At 34.8% G+C, this 17,100-nt stretch overlaps 1 protein-coding gene across 18 annotated transcripts in view; it reads left to right on the top strand.

The window, feature by feature from the left end:
• The window catches only part of FMR1 (fragile X messenger ribonucleoprotein 1), a 37,026-nt gene that overhangs the window by 13,509 nt on the left and 6,417 nt on the right, over positions 1 to 17,100 (top strand). For 8 of the 18 annotated variants that reach the window (XM_081126558.1, XM_081126575.1, XM_081126572.1 and 5 more), the window contains exons 4-14: positions 1,063 to 1,134; positions 1,412 to 1,560; positions 2,501 to 2,594; positions 2,680 to 2,796; positions 4,882 to 5,052; positions 5,147 to 5,225; positions 9,693 to 9,802; positions 10,477 to 10,611; positions 11,116 to 11,178; positions 13,488 to 13,574; positions 16,039 to 16,234. In XM_081126558.1, coding sequence (XP_080982684.1) covers positions 1,063 to 1,134; positions 1,412 to 1,560; positions 2,501 to 2,594; positions 2,680 to 2,796; positions 4,882 to 5,052; positions 5,147 to 5,225; positions 9,693 to 9,802; positions 10,477 to 10,611; positions 11,116 to 11,178; positions 13,488 to 13,574; positions 16,039 to 16,234 — 1,273 coding nt within the window. The remainder of the gene's footprint in view (positions 1 to 1,062; positions 1,135 to 1,411; positions 1,561 to 2,500; positions 2,595 to 2,679; positions 2,797 to 4,881; positions 5,053 to 5,146; positions 5,226 to 9,692; positions 9,803 to 10,476; positions 10,612 to 11,115; positions 11,179 to 13,487; positions 13,575 to 16,038; positions 16,235 to 17,100) is intronic. The other 10 variants (XM_081126562.1, XM_081126561.1, XM_081126573.1 and 7 more) reach the window with 3 other exon arrangements.

Raw genomic sequence — 17,100 nt, 5'->3', positions numbered from 1 at the left:
TGGGGACCAATGAGACACTGTTGCCATGACGACCTCTTTGTTTTACATAACAATTACCAGGTTATTTCTCTGGCTAGAGTAGAGTTAATGGGAAGTCATGGAGGCTAGAGTGAAAGGTAGGTTAAGTTAAGTTGTATTTAGTCACTATATAGCATGACTATTAATTTCATTTGTAAAAGAAAGACAAGAGTTGATTGGAGCTTTGAGTAGCTTGTTGGCCTTATGCTGTGTACCTCTCTCAGTTCTCTCCTCTTCCTCCCTCCTCCTCCTTTCTGCTTCTGAGTATTTCTGCTTCTCCCTCCATGTATACTGTATTGTCTCTTTTCCTATTAACTTTGATTTGTTAGTGTCTTCACAAAAGGTTCTGTGCAGCACACCGTAAGTGAATTTTGAAGTGTTCATGAGAAAAATTGATTAGAAGAACTGATTGACCGTGTGTGAGAGCAGGAAGGTGGTATCCAGAGGATTGCCAGCATGGAGTTGTCCATTTTAGTGGAGAAGCGACAGGAGACCAGAGGGTGACCAAAGACCTGTTCATTTAGTCCCTAGGAGACATGAATGCCAGGGTGGTGTAAATTTTAGTGGGCTGTGAGTGGTCAGCGGCATTACACATTTAGTGATCATGCAGCCAGGCATAGGCCAGGATCAGTGACTTCCAGTTATTTGCTTATTAGAATAAAACAAAGGGGGAGTAGGTGGGGAGAGATTAATTAAAGTTTATATATTTTAGATACATTTTTTTAGCTTTCAAAGTACCCAAGGAAAGTATTCCTAGGTTTATGAACAGTCAGCTTTTCTTGAGCATTCATATTCAGAGTACTAATTATTACTGAATTAGAACAGAGACATAGGAAAGCTCTTTTTACAGGGCTCTCCCAGGTAGTCAGGCAGTTCCTGGTTATGTATCTATGTCTCCTTGTAGGGGTACAATCTGGTTTAAGGATGCAACATATAGGTTTAAAAGACCTAGGGTCATTTTAAGAAATTTTCCTCAATGTCTGATAATCTATAAATTTCTGAATGATGCTAATCATGAAATATTCTGTTGTAATTTTTGTGTAGGTTTATTCAAGAGCAAATGAAAAAGAGCCTTGCTGTTGGTGGTTAGCTAAAGTGAGGATGATAAAGGGTGAGGTAGGAAAATGCATATTTAAAATTTTTTCTTATACTATTTCCCTTTTCTAAACCCAGGTACTACATTTCAGTCTGGATTTTTATTTTAAAATAATAAATAACTTGAGTTCATTTTATGAAAATGTTTTCTCTATATGTTCAGTATGTTTCATGTGTTTCAGTTAGTTGATCCAATACAGATTTTTTACCCTCTAGAGAATTTACAATTGCTGAATAGGTATAGCTTATTGCTCTTACTTTAGATACTATGACCAGTAATAAATTTTATTTCTCTCAGTTTTACGTGATAGAATATGCAGCATGTGATGCTACCTACAATGAAATTGTCACAATTGACCGTCTACGATCAGTTAATCCCAACAAACCTGCCACAAAAGACACTTTCCATAAAATCAAACTGGATGTGCCAGAAGACTTACGACAAATGTAAGTTGATGTGCAAGAAATGTTGAGAAATTACAGGTGATATGCAATTAGTTTAAAAGAATATAAATTTTAAAATAATAAAAATCAATTTTTAAATTCAGTGAAAATGCTTTGTAAAAAGTAGTGAAAAAAACATACTTAGCTTCTTCAAGTTATATTACTAAGCCAGTATTGCACTTGTTTCAATTTACTTGGCTAGATACCTGGCTAATGTTCTTTGTTTTCTAAAATTAACTTTGTCCACAGACTTTTAAGGTTTTGAGACTGATTAATACAGATTGTCATAATTCTAAACAACGAAGATTACCCTAGGCTTTTTCCCTTTTAGCTAATATTTTCAGATAAATATGTAAATAGAGCTAGCTAATGAAGCTTCAGTAGGTCATCTTTATCTTTATCTGGAGTAATGCTTAAAGACTTTTTAGTTAGATTTCTTTTTAAAGATTTCATCAAAGGGATATAGTAAGTTTGATTTGATCATGTACTTTAGATAAACATTAACTTGCAGTTCAAAATACATGGGAATCTTACACTTTGATTATAGAGATTGAATAGGCATATACAAAGTTGAGTACCCTGTAGCTCTCTCCAACAGTTTTCAACAGTTAATTCAAGAAAATTACTTTCTTATATGTAACTGAAATGAGGAAGCCTGCAGAGGAAAAATGGCTTCCCTAAATATGTCACCTCTGGTAATCCAAGACCATTCATAATCCCTTAAGAACATAACTTTTTTTCCTTTCTCTATAATCTCAAATGCTTGATTAAGCTGAGTATTTCAGAGGTGCACAGCAAAGAACTAAACCTTTAAATGGATGTATCTTGCATAAATCAAATTTAATATGAATCCACAATTCTAAGTGCAAATCACTCTGCATATATTTATGCCAGTAGTTGGTAATTATTCATCTTAACTTCACAATGGATATTTTATTTCTAGGTGTGCCAAAGAATCGGCACATAAGGACTTTAAAAAGGCAGTTGGCGCCTTTTCTGTAACTTACGATCCTGAAAATTATCAGCTTGTCATTTTGGTGAGTGTTTTTGAGTTGTTTATTTTGGTGTATATCATTTGGGGCATTTGCTTTGATAATAATGTTGTTAATTTATATCTTTTAGTCTATCAATGAAGTCACCTCAAAGCGAGCACACATGCTGATTGACATGCACTTTCGGAGTCTGCGCACTAAGCTGTCTCTGATACTGAGAAATGAAGAAGCCAGTAAGCAGCTAGAGGTATGTGGCTTTCCCAAGTGCTGCTTGTAAGGCTATCTAGAAATGATTGGATACAAAACTTGAATGTGGACAGATTGTTCTTAATTATTGTTTCTTATCAATTCCTTATATCCTATATTTAAAAAATTAAATTGTACAAAGCATAATCATACTAAAGTTTTTGTGCCTGAGGTTTTAGAATTAAGTGGCATTTATATATATTAAGGAACTTCTGGAACTCGCTTTTACTAGAAGTTCATCAAAGCTGCCAATAAAATGAGGCAGTGCTTCTTCCATATAACATGTTATCATTACAATTGTAGAGAGTATTTAGATACCTAATCATATTCCTTTCATTATGTATGTTTATCTCTGTTTAAAGAGGTGTAGGTATTCTTCATTCTAATTGGTTGTCGTTCTTCAAAACTCCTGTCTTCAGATTCCTGCCAGAGGCTATTTCCCTAACTTACTATTTAGTCTTTTAAGTTGCATTTTATCTACTTTTATTAATCCTCCAATAATTTCAATCACCATTTATTTTCATTGATAACTATCTGGTGCTTTTATCCATTACCATAGAAACTAAGAAACAAAGGAGTTCCAAACTGCATTTTAAGAAAGTAGTCAAAGTTGTATTCTTGTAAAATGCTGTGAAACTTGGCCACCTTCTAACTTGATGTGCTCTTGCTGAACTCTTAGTAGGAGAGAAGACATGCTGATCTTCCTTTGCTGTATCTCCTTTTGCTACTTTGTTTTCCTTATGGCCATGGGGGTCTGTTGAATTGGTTTTTGCTCTGGTTCTTTCTTGATACCCCTGTGTTCACAAGTTTGTGGTTTCTTTAGTGATTCTCTTAAAGTTTCAGGTTAGAACATCCTCCTTTTCATTGTATTATGGAAATACATTCATATGCCTCTTCTTAAACATCTGTTTCTTAAATGGTTTGATATACCTTTGGCTTACCATATATCAGTGAATTATCAATGAAGAGACTAAACCAGGTGAGTGAACCAGGACTCAAAAAAACATGATTTCTTGAGAAATCCTATGAATATTTGATATATTACTCTAATCTACGAAAAGAATATTATACTTTTAAAATCGTTTACCATAGTTATATTCATTTATTCAAATTATCAGGTATGTTGAAAAACGAGAAACTAGTATACATGCCTATCTTTCCTCACTAATATTAAAGAGATACACATATTCAGATAAGAAATTTCCATTTTTCAACATGAGCTACTAATATGCTTGGGTTTCATTAATGGCATGCTAGAACTAAATATGAAATTGTGATAATACTATTTAAAGAGAGCACTTATCTACAACTTTTGAGTGTCGTTTTAACTTAATTTAGTCATCACTGAATATTTGAAATAATTCATCATACTTGTGGATCCAGATCACAAGGCCTTACAGACTCTGAATTCATTTTAGGTTGTAGGCACATATATAAGATAAATTGTAAATCTTTGACATTTTGTCATCATTCAATTTAATTATTATACCAACAGTTATTATGAATCCCTTTCTCCAGGTTGAGGGATGAGGTGGAATAATGTCATTTCAGTGTCATCCATCACTTCATCAAAGGACTGTCTAGACCACAGTATCTAGTGATGTTATATAAATGGCACTGTTTTCAGAATATATAAACCAATATCCATTAATAAAAATGAAGTTAATACAATTTTCTTTGGAGATGGCGTTTAATTTTTATTTTTTTATTTATAAAACATTGAGTCTGACAGGCCCAGTCAGCTGGTATTTATTTGGGAACATTTGATCTGCTTCTTAATCACTACATTGTTGATGTCATTGGTTAACTAACACAGCCTTGCAAATAGGTTTTCAAAAGTTACCTTGGAAAATGGTCAACAAGCCCTTTCCTATTAACAAAAATATCTCATATAGCATAGACCTTCAGTAACCTAAAAAGAACTTACGCTGTGGCTGGGTGTTATTTTAAAAAACCTGTTAATTTCCAACTTAAACTATTTTATAGGCCCCTGGTATACAGGGTCAAGATAATTTACATGATTGACCCAAATACAGTTGTCTCAATAGTTGAAAAGCATATTAATCAGATATACATTTCTCTTCAGAGTTCAAGGCAGCTTGCCTCAAGATTTCATGAACAATTTATCGTACGAGAAGATCTGATGGGCCTAGCTATTGGTACTCATGGTGCTAATATTCAGCAAGCTAGAAAAGTACCTGGGGTCACTGCTATCGATCTAGATGAAGATACCTGCACATTTCATATTTATGGAGAGGTAAATATTTGACTAAATAGTTTTTTCTAAAATAAAAGCCATTATTTTCAGATGGCTCATCTTTTGGTTTAAATCTTTTCCCCCTTTTTATTAGGATCAGGATGCAGTGAAAAAGGCTAGAAGCTTTCTTGAATTTGCTGAAGATGTCATACAAGTTCCAAGGAACTTAGTAGGTGAGTCAGAAATTGCTGTTGACATACACTACAAAAACAAAAGTTCAGTAAATCATTTACACCAATAGAATTTCATTTTAACTCATTTAATTGAAATGTAATCTTTGAACTATGATACTACTTTGTTAGTTCAAACCTACTAGTGCCAAGAAAGATAAATTTTACACAGCCTTTTCACAGTATATTTTACATATATTAAAATTAATTTTTTTTGGAAATGAATGACATTTGCCCTAGCTGGTTTTCCCCAGTGGTTAGCGTCAGCCAATGGACTGAAGGGTCCCAGGGTCAATTCTGGTCCCAGGTTTGAGTCCTCGGTTGTAGGCTCAGTCCCTGGCCTTGGTCAGAGCTCGTGCAGGAGGCAACCAATCAGTGTGCCTCTCTCACATCCATGTTTCTCTCCCTCCCTGCCTCTCTTCCTGCCTCCCTCTTCCTCTCCCTGCCCCCCTTTCCCCCTCCCCCCTTCCACTCTCTCTGAAAAGCAATGGAAAAAAAGTCATTGGGTGAGGATTAACAAAAAGTGATTATTTTTGGGGGTTTATAATTTGAAATAGATTGATATTTGATCCCTCTAATGGGCCTATAAAATGATAACATTCTTAATTATCTCAGAGTTAAAAATCTGAATATAGGTTACTTTAATAAGTTTGAAAGCTATAAGTTACTCCAAATGTCTCCGGGGCATTCTGCAACATCAGTGGTAATTCTTTTTCTTTTCTACCCATTTGCCCCCATCCTCCCTCCCATTTGGCAACCATTAGCTTGTTCTCTGTGTCTATGGGTCTGTATATGTTTTGTTTTCTTTAGATTCCGCATATAAGTGAAATCATGCAGTATTTGTCTTTCTCTAACTTATTTCACTTAGCATAATACCCTCTGGGTTCATACATTCTGTCACAAATAGCAAGGTATCATTCTTTTTAATGACTGAGCAATATTCCATTGTGTATGTATGTATAGCACATATTTATCCTTTTATCTATCAATGGGCACCTAGATTGCTTTCATATCTTAGCTATTGTAAATATTGCTGCAGTGAACATAGGGTTGCATATATCATTTTGAATTAGTGTTTTTTTTTTGTTGTTGTTAGTGTTGTTTTCAGATAAGTACCCAGAAGTGGTATTGCTGGGCTGTATGGCAGCTCTATTTTTAATTTTTTGAGGACCCTTCATACTGTTTTCGACAGTGGCTGCACCAGTCTGCATTCCCAGCAACAGTGCACAAGGGTTCCCTTTTCTCCACATCCTCACTAATCTGTATGTCCTCTTTAGAGAAATCTGTAGAGGTCTTCTGCTCATTTTTTGGATTTTTCGTTTTCTTTTTCTTTTTCTTTTTTTTTTTTTTTTTGGTGTTAAGTTGGATGAGTTCCTAATATATTTTGGATATTAACCCCTTATCAGATACATCATTTGAAAATATCTTCTCCCGTTCAGTAGGTTGTGTTCGTTTTCTTGATGGTTTCATTTGCCATCAATGGTAATTCTTCATTTTGACCTATTTACTGTTGTTTCATGATCTCATGAGCAATACTCTCAAATGCTGCAGATATCTTTAGTAGAATGTATCAAGGTGCAGTTTTATTAAGAATAGTACCTATGTTTTTTTAAAATATGTTTTTATTAATTTCAGAGAGAGGGAGGGAGGGAAAGAGAGAGAGAAACATTAATGATGAGAGAGTCATTGATCGGCTGCCTCCTGCACACGCTGTACTTTGGATGGAGCCCACAACCTGGGCATGTGCCTAGACCAGGAATCAAACCTCAATCTCCTGTGTCCTAGGTCGATGCTCAGCCACTGAGCCAAACCAGCCGGGCAAGAACACTACATATGTTTTTAATGTATAAATGGGACATACTGCCTATGCATTTTTTAAAACTTTATAGCATGACTAATTATAAAAAGTAATTCATGCCTTTTGGAAAGTTTAAAGAATGAGAAAATAAGGACTTCCATACATTTCATTCACAGTTTCAGTCCTGCCTAGCTGGCTTTTTGTCAGCATGGAATTATGAGCATCTTCCCATGCCATTTAAAAAACACTTGGAATAATATTTTTCTCCAAAGAAAATTAGTTTGACTGAAGATAAAGTATAAGTACTAGTGAAATAATGCAGAATTATTCACTCAGCTGTATACTACAAACAACTAAAGAACGTAACTATGTAATGTTATTGAGGTAACTTGCACACCAGTTCTGCACACCGACTGATTACCTCAGATTAAGTGGTGTTATGTTTATTTTTCTCTTATTTACAGTTAGTCAAGCTAAATTTACCAAATAGAAACTTAATGTGTCAGGTTAATTAAAGTTCATTTTGGAGATGTCATGATGATCAGGGAAAGTTCTTGGGTATTGTAGTTGGATCTAGATTTCAGCACTTCACTTTTTGATAGGTATTTGACCTTAAGCAACTGACTTAGCCCCCCTGAGTCTTTCCTCACCTCTAAAACAAATATGATAATAGTGTCCACTTCACAGAGTTGTTGTGATGATTAAATAGGAATATGTAGATATCTAGGTATAAGTATATAGATATATATTACCTAACCTGTGGCCAAAATAGGGGACTCTCTGAATCTTAGTTCTCTTTCCTTCCCCTTATTCAGAACAGTTCCATCCACTTCAGTAGAGCAGAATTGTTCTAAACTATTAGTTGGGACTTTGAAATAACTGTGTAAGGCAAAATTGCATTATTTGCTATTACAAGTACATGAGGTCCTATCTGGAGAGAAGAGGGTTCCAGAAGTGACCTTTCACTGGAAAACCTGCTGAAGTACAGTCAGCCTGATTTTTGTTTTGCTTCTAGTTAGTAAAATAAAACATTTCTGTTTTAGAGATTGTCTACTTTGACACTGGCAATGCTGGGAGTTTTCAGAAAGCATTTTTGTATAATAAGATTTGGCAAGGTAGATCTTTAGGGAGATGTCCAATCAGTACTTAGAATATGTGCCAAAATTTCAATTTTCTTTTCTGCTAACTCATTTAGACCTTTATTAAAATCATCATTAATTTATAAAAATATATGGTATAGATTAAAAACAAACTGTAGGAGGACTCCATATAACATCTCCCCCCATTACTTTTCATTTGAAGAGAAGAGCAGAAATAATTGACAAAAGCACCTAGATTAGGACTCCTGATTTAGTGGTGTCAGTTCTATTCTTTGACCACTGCCCAGTCAAAATTATCAGAGTGAATGAGGCTACCACACCCAGCATGAGTGCTAAGGCAGTGCTGATTAGAAGAACCATTAGATCCTCTTTTGAAAAGGCTTTCCCTGGGGCCTTATCTAAGATTGTCTCAACACAAATTTTAGCTTCTAGTTTTTCCTCCATCCCTTCCTTAGATGAAGGTGGCCATTGCAAGGGTGCTTTAGGTACTTTTGGTGAGCCCTTGGAATTAGATGTAATTTGCACATAAAATTTCTAAAATCAGTAGTTCTTACATTTGTAACATGTTACTTTACACTAATGCATGATGATGTCTATGGAAGCAGTCACTTCCCAGTTAATTATGTGACTGAATTTTATAAAATGAGGGAAAGAATTGAGTACCTGAAATCTTTGCAGTTTTAACAGATGTATTGAATAATACTTAATCTTCAACTGGTTTTGAGTTTTTTCATTGTGGTTCTGAGTTATTTTAAAGTGTAATTTCTTAATATTTTATTCTGTGACTTATCCCTTCACCTTTTTTTATCCCTTCACCCTTTTTTATCCCTTCACCTTTTAATATATTGATATAATTTGTAAGTAATATAAAGGAGTAATATTGTTAACACATTGACCCGAAGAGTGTGCACTTCTTTTAGATGTATGTACAGCTGCTTAAGCCACTTTAAAACTTAGAGGATCTTTTATAAATGTGTCATATAAAATTCTGAAAATATAGTAATATGCTGCATGTGCCATTTCAGTCAACAACAGACCACATATATTTTGGTGGTCCTGTAAGATTACAATGGAGCTGAAAAATTTTTATTACCTGGTGACACTGTAGCCACTGTAACATCATAGTGGTGCATGACTATATTTACCATGGGCAAAGAAGTGGATTTAAATCAGGTACAGATAGGATTGAAATTGTCTAATAAATATGCAAATATATTATTTATTTTCTCTCCTTTTTCTTAATTTTTAATAGAATTTTGAAGAATAATACACACCACTATACTTGAAACTTTAAACTCTACCCTCTTGTGCAAAATAAGAGCCTGCCTTTGAACTGCCTTAAAAATTCAAAATTATCCAATCAGTCCACAAGCATTAATCAACTCTGATACCTAACCAGTGGAGTTTAAACAATGATGACCTAGTAAAATGGAAAGCCACTTTAACCCTATCTTTTCATTTGAAGAGTCTCTGTTTTGGTCTTATAATTTTATATAAAATAATGTGATGGTTTACAGTGGGGTTTAGGTATGTTCTTAAAACCAAACATGAATTATTCATTTCTTAACTTAGGCAAAGTAATAGGAAAAAATGGAAAACTGATTCAGGAGATTGTGGACAAGTCAGGAGTTGTGAGGGTGAGAATTGAGGCCGAAAATGAAAAAAATGTTCCACAGGAAGAGGTATGTTCTAATGCATATGTTTCTGGTTTGGCTAAGAAAAGTAAAAGTTTTTATTGTTCTATTTAACATTAATTTAGAGGCCTCTGTGATACGCACATAATGTACAAATTCTGATTATCAGGAATGCCAGTTAATGGCATAGTTGTAGACATGGCCTCTGTCAATTCTGTAATGCCATGACTTTGGTTTAGTCACTTTAACCCCTTTAAATCCTACTTCTTGATCTGTAAAATGGATTGTTGTAATTGTAAAAAATGTGCAAAGCACTTTTCAAATATCACTTGTTACTGATTGACTCACAGTCAGGACACTGCTTAGGTTTCCTGGCTTTTATCCTTTGGCTTTTGTAGTTTGTGTGTATGTACAAGTATTTGTATTGGGAGGGAGAGGTGATGGCATGCTCTTCTGTACAGTGGTACTGTGTTTAAAATAAAATCCACCCAAATTGACATAATTTTCACCTATTGTCTAGCCTTCTTTTGTGAAAGGTTCTTTTGCTGAAATTAAATCTTTTGGGGTTTTTGCTGCATGATTTTTGCATTCTATTTTGTTTACCAAACTGTTTATAGTAACTTATATTCTTAAAATATGATCATTCATACAATAACGGAACTAAATAAAGTCTTAAAAAATGGTTCTTTTTCTCTCTTTTGTGTATTGTGTGTTTTACCAAGGAAATTATGCCACCAAATTCCCTACCTTCCAGTAACTCAAGGGTCGGAGCTACTCCCTCGGAAGAAAAAAAACATATAGACATAAAGGAAAACAGCGCTCATTTTTCTCAACCTAACAGTACAAAAGTCCAGAGGGTAAGAAATATTTGTCACTTTGAATTACACTGAAAGTAATTTCTTCGACCCAGATGTTACAGTTGGTGTTTTGGGTATTTTCTCTGGTTAGGCTTATAGGCTACTCATGTTATATTTTTTTCAAATCTGATTGCTAGCTTATGAGATATTACAAACCAAAGTGATACCTACTTTTCAGTTTATTCACAGTGACAAATCTTATGTTGTAAATATAAAAATGGGGTTGTAATTAATGGTCACATTTTTCTTTTGAGGGTGGACTTTAATTTTTTCATGTTTTATCTCTTGAAATTTTGCAGGTTGTAATAGCTCAAAATGTACCGTCTGCTAGAGGCATTAGTTACTACTTAAAGTCATATATTAGAAACTGATTTTCAATATTTGAACTAACCTAACTGTTTAGAAATGAGTTTAGAAGTCCTACAGTGAAAGTCCTGCGTTCAGGCTTCTGTGTATCATTTGTTATAGTTAATGACATCACTTGCATTCCTTATACTGCTTTAGGTGTTAGTGGTTTCATCAATTGTAGCAGGGGAATCCCAGAAACCTGAACTCAAGGCTTGGCAGGTAGGAAAACATTCCTTGAAAAATACATTTTAATTTTATATTTTAATGTTTATCCTCCTTGTTACGAGAGACTACAAATGATCACCAGGGTTGGAGGCTGGTGGAGGAGTGTTTGTGGGTATGTGGATTCATTGCCCTGGGGAGAATGCTCAGATTTCTTCCTGTTGCTTGTAAGGCCTTTCTTTCATGGTAACCTGTCCAGTATCGTCTGTTACAACTCCTCCCCCCTATACTCTAGAGAGGCTTGAGCCATACTATAGTCCTTAGAGGTCTCTGAACAGTTATACTATCTGTTGTCTCTAGTTGGATGCTATGTTTTCTCCGCCTAGAGCACTTTTCCTCCAGCCACCTTGCTTTGACCTTTCTCCTTATGCAGCTTTCTGTGTGTACTTGCCACAGGGCCCCTTCCCCTGACTGGCTGCATGGCCTTTCTCCCTTCCATGCTCCAGTGAATGTGTTGCCCATATCGTAACACTTAGTATTTAGACATTTACTTGTCGATCCCTCAGCCACATGTGAGTTCCTGAGTGCAGGAATCCCTACATGGCTCGTGAAAACTGTTTATGGGGAAAATGTTGTGACTCACAGGAGATTCAAAGAAAAATGCCATTTTATAAAGAGAAATAAAACCTCAAGTGGATTGGATATTCCTCTCTGTTGGGCAGCTCAGTTCTCATCCCAGAATAGGGAATCACTTTTTCTTGATGTTAGTATAGAAGGCCACCATTCTACTCTCACCTTTTTAATATAACTTTTTAAATTTACTATTCTGGTCCACTAGTGATATGCTTAAATTACAGTGGCACTTGGGTACACTAACAGTTTGGACATGCTGAAAGAGAAAATGTTTTAAAATTATTTGTCCCAAAATCAATCAAAGTAAATCAGTGACATAGAGTTTCAAAGCTTTTTTTGGTTGCATATGATCCATAGGGAAGGGCATAGCATTTCATCATATGACATTTTGGAAAATAGTATGGTAAACTGCTTTGTAACAGAGTCAGTTACGGAAAAAACTCAACAGTCAAGGATGTTTTTGAGAAGAAGACCTGATCCATGGGCTTGATAACTTCCATAGTTCATATATTATTTGATGCAAAAAAATCCATTATGAAGTCCATGGGTTTTCAATCGCACCTGATTCTTCAGGTGGTCATTGCTACTAGGAAGCAGTGCCTTTTCTACCAGATAAAGGTCAGTCTGCAAGCTGTATTTCCTAATTGTTCAGTTTTGTTCCCCATTAACAGCCATGTTCATGTGGAAGGAAAAAGAAAAAAAACCTGTTCCAGCCCCACATCTGTTTAAGATGCTGTGTACTGAATGAAAGCAAATAAAAGCAGCCCAGGAGTAGCCACACCTATCAAATGAATGCTCTTTTTAAAAGAGTAATACTTTCTAAAGAGACAGCTTCTAACACCTAGAAACTTCGCCTAGAAAATTATAATATTATATCCACATCAGAGCCATTGTATGCTTTTTTTAGTTGCTTGTGAATATCAGTAACCATGTGTATTTCTTCAACGAAATATTGAACTGTTCTCAACTTTGAATGTCATAATTGCCAGCTGTTTGTACAACTAGCCTAGGCTTCCCTTTAAACTGCGACAAGAAATAGTGTTTTATCTCATTTGTACTGATGGGCTGGAAGTATAAATTTTTTAGTATAATACTTTTAAAAATCTATCCTTATATTAAAGTAGTACCGTAGAGAGAAGGTGAAACTTTCCTTATGGTTTAGCCTTTTATAATTTTCAGGCACATTATTGAAATGTATTGAAATGTTAAATTTTATACTCATGGATATGCCAGATTTTTTTTCCCCTCACAGAATAATTAGTGCATTTTAATGTATCCTAATTTTGTTTGTTTTGTTTGTACTCTATTGACTTGGTTAGCAAAATTGATTTAATTTTTAATTTGGTACCCTAGTATCTAATTTTTAATTATTTTTAAAAATAATTTTATTTTGATAAAAAATTCTAGATGAATTAGAGTATTTTGTTTATGCAGCTCATGTTAAAGCCTGTATAATTTTGATTACATAACTTGTGACTTTGCCAACATTTCATTGTAGTGTTTAAAACGTAATAATGACCCGATGCATTGAAGGGGCTGCTGTATTGATCTGTCCTCATTCACAGATGTGTAAAACATGCTACTTTTGTTTTCACGCACTGATTTATATTTTCAACAAACATTTGTGTACTTACTGTTTGTCAGACCCTGTACAGGGATTTAGTGATTATTTGTATTTTTCAGATTAATCCATTATTAATTTTGGGGGATCATTGTTGCCATTTCTTTTCCAGGGTATGGTACCATTTGTTTTTGTGGGAACAAAGGACAGCATCGCTAACGCCACTGTTCTTTTGGATTATCACCTGAACTATTTAAAGGTGAGAACAGGAAGAACTTTAATTTCAAAATTTTTTTGCACTGAAATATAAAAACTCCATAGTAAACCTTTCAGTAGTTAAGATTCATTCTGTACATTACAATGAATGACCTGTAGAAAGTAATAGAGAAAATACTCACTTTGTTTTGCTTATTATATTCTTTTTGAAAACACAAGTCAATTTTCATCATCATGAATTTAAGGACCAGTATCCCAGTTCTCAATAAATTCCCCTATTTCCCATTGTTCTTCTTTTAAACCCTTGCACTCAATTTAGGTAAATCCTGTACATAGCTTTTTCATTAAGTTTATCCTTTCTAGCCTTTGTGAGTTTTCCACTTGCCTTTGTTGTCTCTTTTATGTCATTTATTAAGGAAATCCCAGTGTTTCATGAAGTCTTTTTAAATGTATACCCTTCATTTTTCTCTATACTCTGTTATACAAAATAGAAATGATTTGTGTCTTCTTTAATGCTTGTTTTAGATAGTGTTTGTAGCATTTATGCCTCCTCTAGATTGCAAACTAGAAAGCAGGAACCAGGGGGCTACAGGGTATAAATGGAAAGATCACTGAATTGGCAGTCCAGCAGTTTGCTTCTAGATTCTCTCCTGCCATGGACTAGCCGTGTGACTTTAGGCAAGTCACTTCTCTAGACTAAATGCTTTTTAAAATTTCTTTTGGCCAAAATGTTCTATAAGTCAATGAAATGGAGTCTTATCCATGTCACTTTTATAATTTCTTCTTTCTATCCATATGTATCAAAATGATAATGTAACTGGTAATAAGTAATATTTTAAAAGTAGTCCAACTTCCTATTTTATTTATAATGCTATCTTAAGAATTTGTTGCCAATTTTTTAGAGAAATAAAAGTAAACAATTTCTACTTGTATGCAAATAAGGAAGAAAACCATCAATAGTTAGCCATTTAATTCATTTTTATGGTGGTTAGTTAATAATTAAAAGTGGCAAAGTTTTATCCAGCAAGGCTTGCATGGGTAGGATTCCCCATTCATTTGCTTATTTGTTTCTGTTTTAAATCACGTTTATGTGTAATGTGTGGTATGTGTTTTTCTTTGTGTTCTTAGCTTATGATAATTATGAGGACCTGGAGAGTTAGTGTTGCACTGTATCCATCCCTTACTCTTTTCATTAATCTTCTTAAGTCTTTTGATTTATTCTTCACAATCAAATATCTTTTTCAGTTATTGGCAGCTGTCCTATTGCCATTCTTTCCATCACCAGATCTTCACTTGATTGGGCCTGGCTTTCACCAAAAGGTGACCACTTTGCCCCAGTGAGATAACATGGACTACCATTCTGTTTTGCAGGATATACTCATTCCATGAGCTATAACTCTACTTTTGGAGTAAGCCACTCACTTAGCTATAGTCTATTCTTTGATCAAGTCCTTTGTAAAACAAATTCTAGTTCAGAGCTCAGATCAAACTCACCCAAATCCTTACCTGCCCTTTTTTTTCTAGAAACTGTCACAACCAAGATTTTAGGAGCTTAGATTTTCAGGGGCTTCTCCAGTGACTGTTTATGTAGACAGTCTCTTTGATGGCTTCTGTTTGACTGAAACACCCAGTACTACTATATTTATAGGGATCTAGCTCCCTATAGCCCATAAATGAGATGTTTATGGGTAGATTGGAAGGATGAGGGTTATAATTGAGACTATATATGGATTTGACAGAACCCAACATATTGGAAGCACTGTGTGTAAGGATCTGTGGACCCCGGGTGTATATTTTGATCAACTAAATTTATACTGTTTGTTATGCTTGGTCTAGCAGAGTTATAGTCTTTAAGAGGTTTGCAAGGCATGATGTAAGACCTAATTTTTTTGGTCAGCTATTAAGTAGTTTTCTGCCCTATATAAGGAATACGAGCATTTTCAGTTTATTGAAAATAATTGTTCCTTAATTGTATAATCACATCCAAAGACCTATTGTAGTATATGTTCTTTGCAAACAAGATGGCCCAAACTCAGTGCTTTGTAAATTAAAATATTAACTGGCATATCTATTTTGATTCAGATTATTTACAATGTGTGATTTTTAGGGTTAGCTGGTTACACCTTAAATGTCTATTTTCTGTATTCATACATTTTAGAGTTGTTTTATTCAATATCCTGTCATTAAGAAGTCCCACAACTAGCATATCTGTGCCTTAGCAGATTGCATTGGATAATAGTGCCAAATCAAACAACTTTAAATTCTATTAATGCTGAATATTTTGTTATATCTCTAATTCTGGACATCAGTAATCTATTGTTTATAGTCATTTTCTTTTTTAAGGAGATCATTCAGTTTCCTGATAATTCTGTGTAACAGTGTTTACTATAAATTAAGAACTGAAATTGAAATATTTCCAGTATACTTTTTATCTGATGAAAAGGAGAAAGGTATTATTAAGTAAAATGTCAAATTATTTTTACTGTTATCTTGTATATTTTAAATAGGAAGTAGACCAGTTGCGTTTGGAGAGATTACAAATTGATGAGCAATTGCGACAGATTGGAGCTAGTTCTAGACCACCACCAAATCGTACAGATAAGGAAAAAAGCTATGTGACTGATGATGGTCAAGGAATGGGTCGAGGTAGTAGACCTTACAGAAATAGGGGGCACGGCAGACGCGGTCCTGGATATACTTCAGGTACAAACTAAGCATTTTACTCAGTAACTTTATCTGTTCCTACACTTAATAGCTGCTAACCTCTAATATTCATTAGAACCCCATTATAACAATTTCTCACTACATGGTTTCCGATTCACAGTGGGTCAAATTGTGTTGCAAGAGACATAGAGTAAAAACCTGGTAATAACACATAGAGTTCACAGGGCAGGTGTGAGTTCTGTCCACACTCTGGGGATAAATCTGCTTAAGCCCTTGTGTGTTGATGACTTTCTTAAGGCCTTTGCTGATTTTATTACTGTATAGCCAAAACTTTTTACATTTGTGTACTGTGGCTCATTTTTTGTCAGGCATGTGCTGGTCATACTTGCTGGATGGACTGTGTAAATCAGGGGTCTACATCCTGTGGCTCATAAGATGATTTTATATGGCCAGAGTCAGCCCTAGGCACAGTCAAGAAGTTGGCGAAGTTTCTCTTTGCCTTCCCAGCTCTTCTGTCAGTGCTTCTTTCTTCTCTCCCAGTACCTTTCCTAACGTTGTCCCCACCTGCCAGTGCCTACTGTCTTTCTTGCTCAACTGTGTAACTACTATGTAACTTGATGATGGTATAAGGTATAATCCATCTCACAAATATTTGCATTTCAAAAAGGAACTCTTTAAGATGGAAAGCCTTCAAGATCCACAGGAATGAAGCTATAATGGTGAAGCTATAATTGGTCATTAGCTCCAACAAAGGAAGAGAGAGAGGTAGTAGAGTTGATATTCTGGAGTGGGGGAGAGACATACCTACTCCTATGGCCAACCTTGATCCTAACCCTTAACCTGTCTTTCAAAAGTCCATTATTTTTTATGTTGAAGTCCCATCTCACTATGGAGCTCTTTTCTTC

This window comes from Miniopterus schreibersii (assembly GCF_964146895.1).
Source record: "Miniopterus schreibersii genome assembly, chromosome: X".
NCBI lineage: Eukaryota > Metazoa > Chordata > Mammalia > Chiroptera > Miniopteridae > Miniopterus > Miniopterus schreibersii.
Note: the sequence above shows the minus strand (reverse complement) of the source record. Positions and strands in the feature narration are given on the sequence as shown.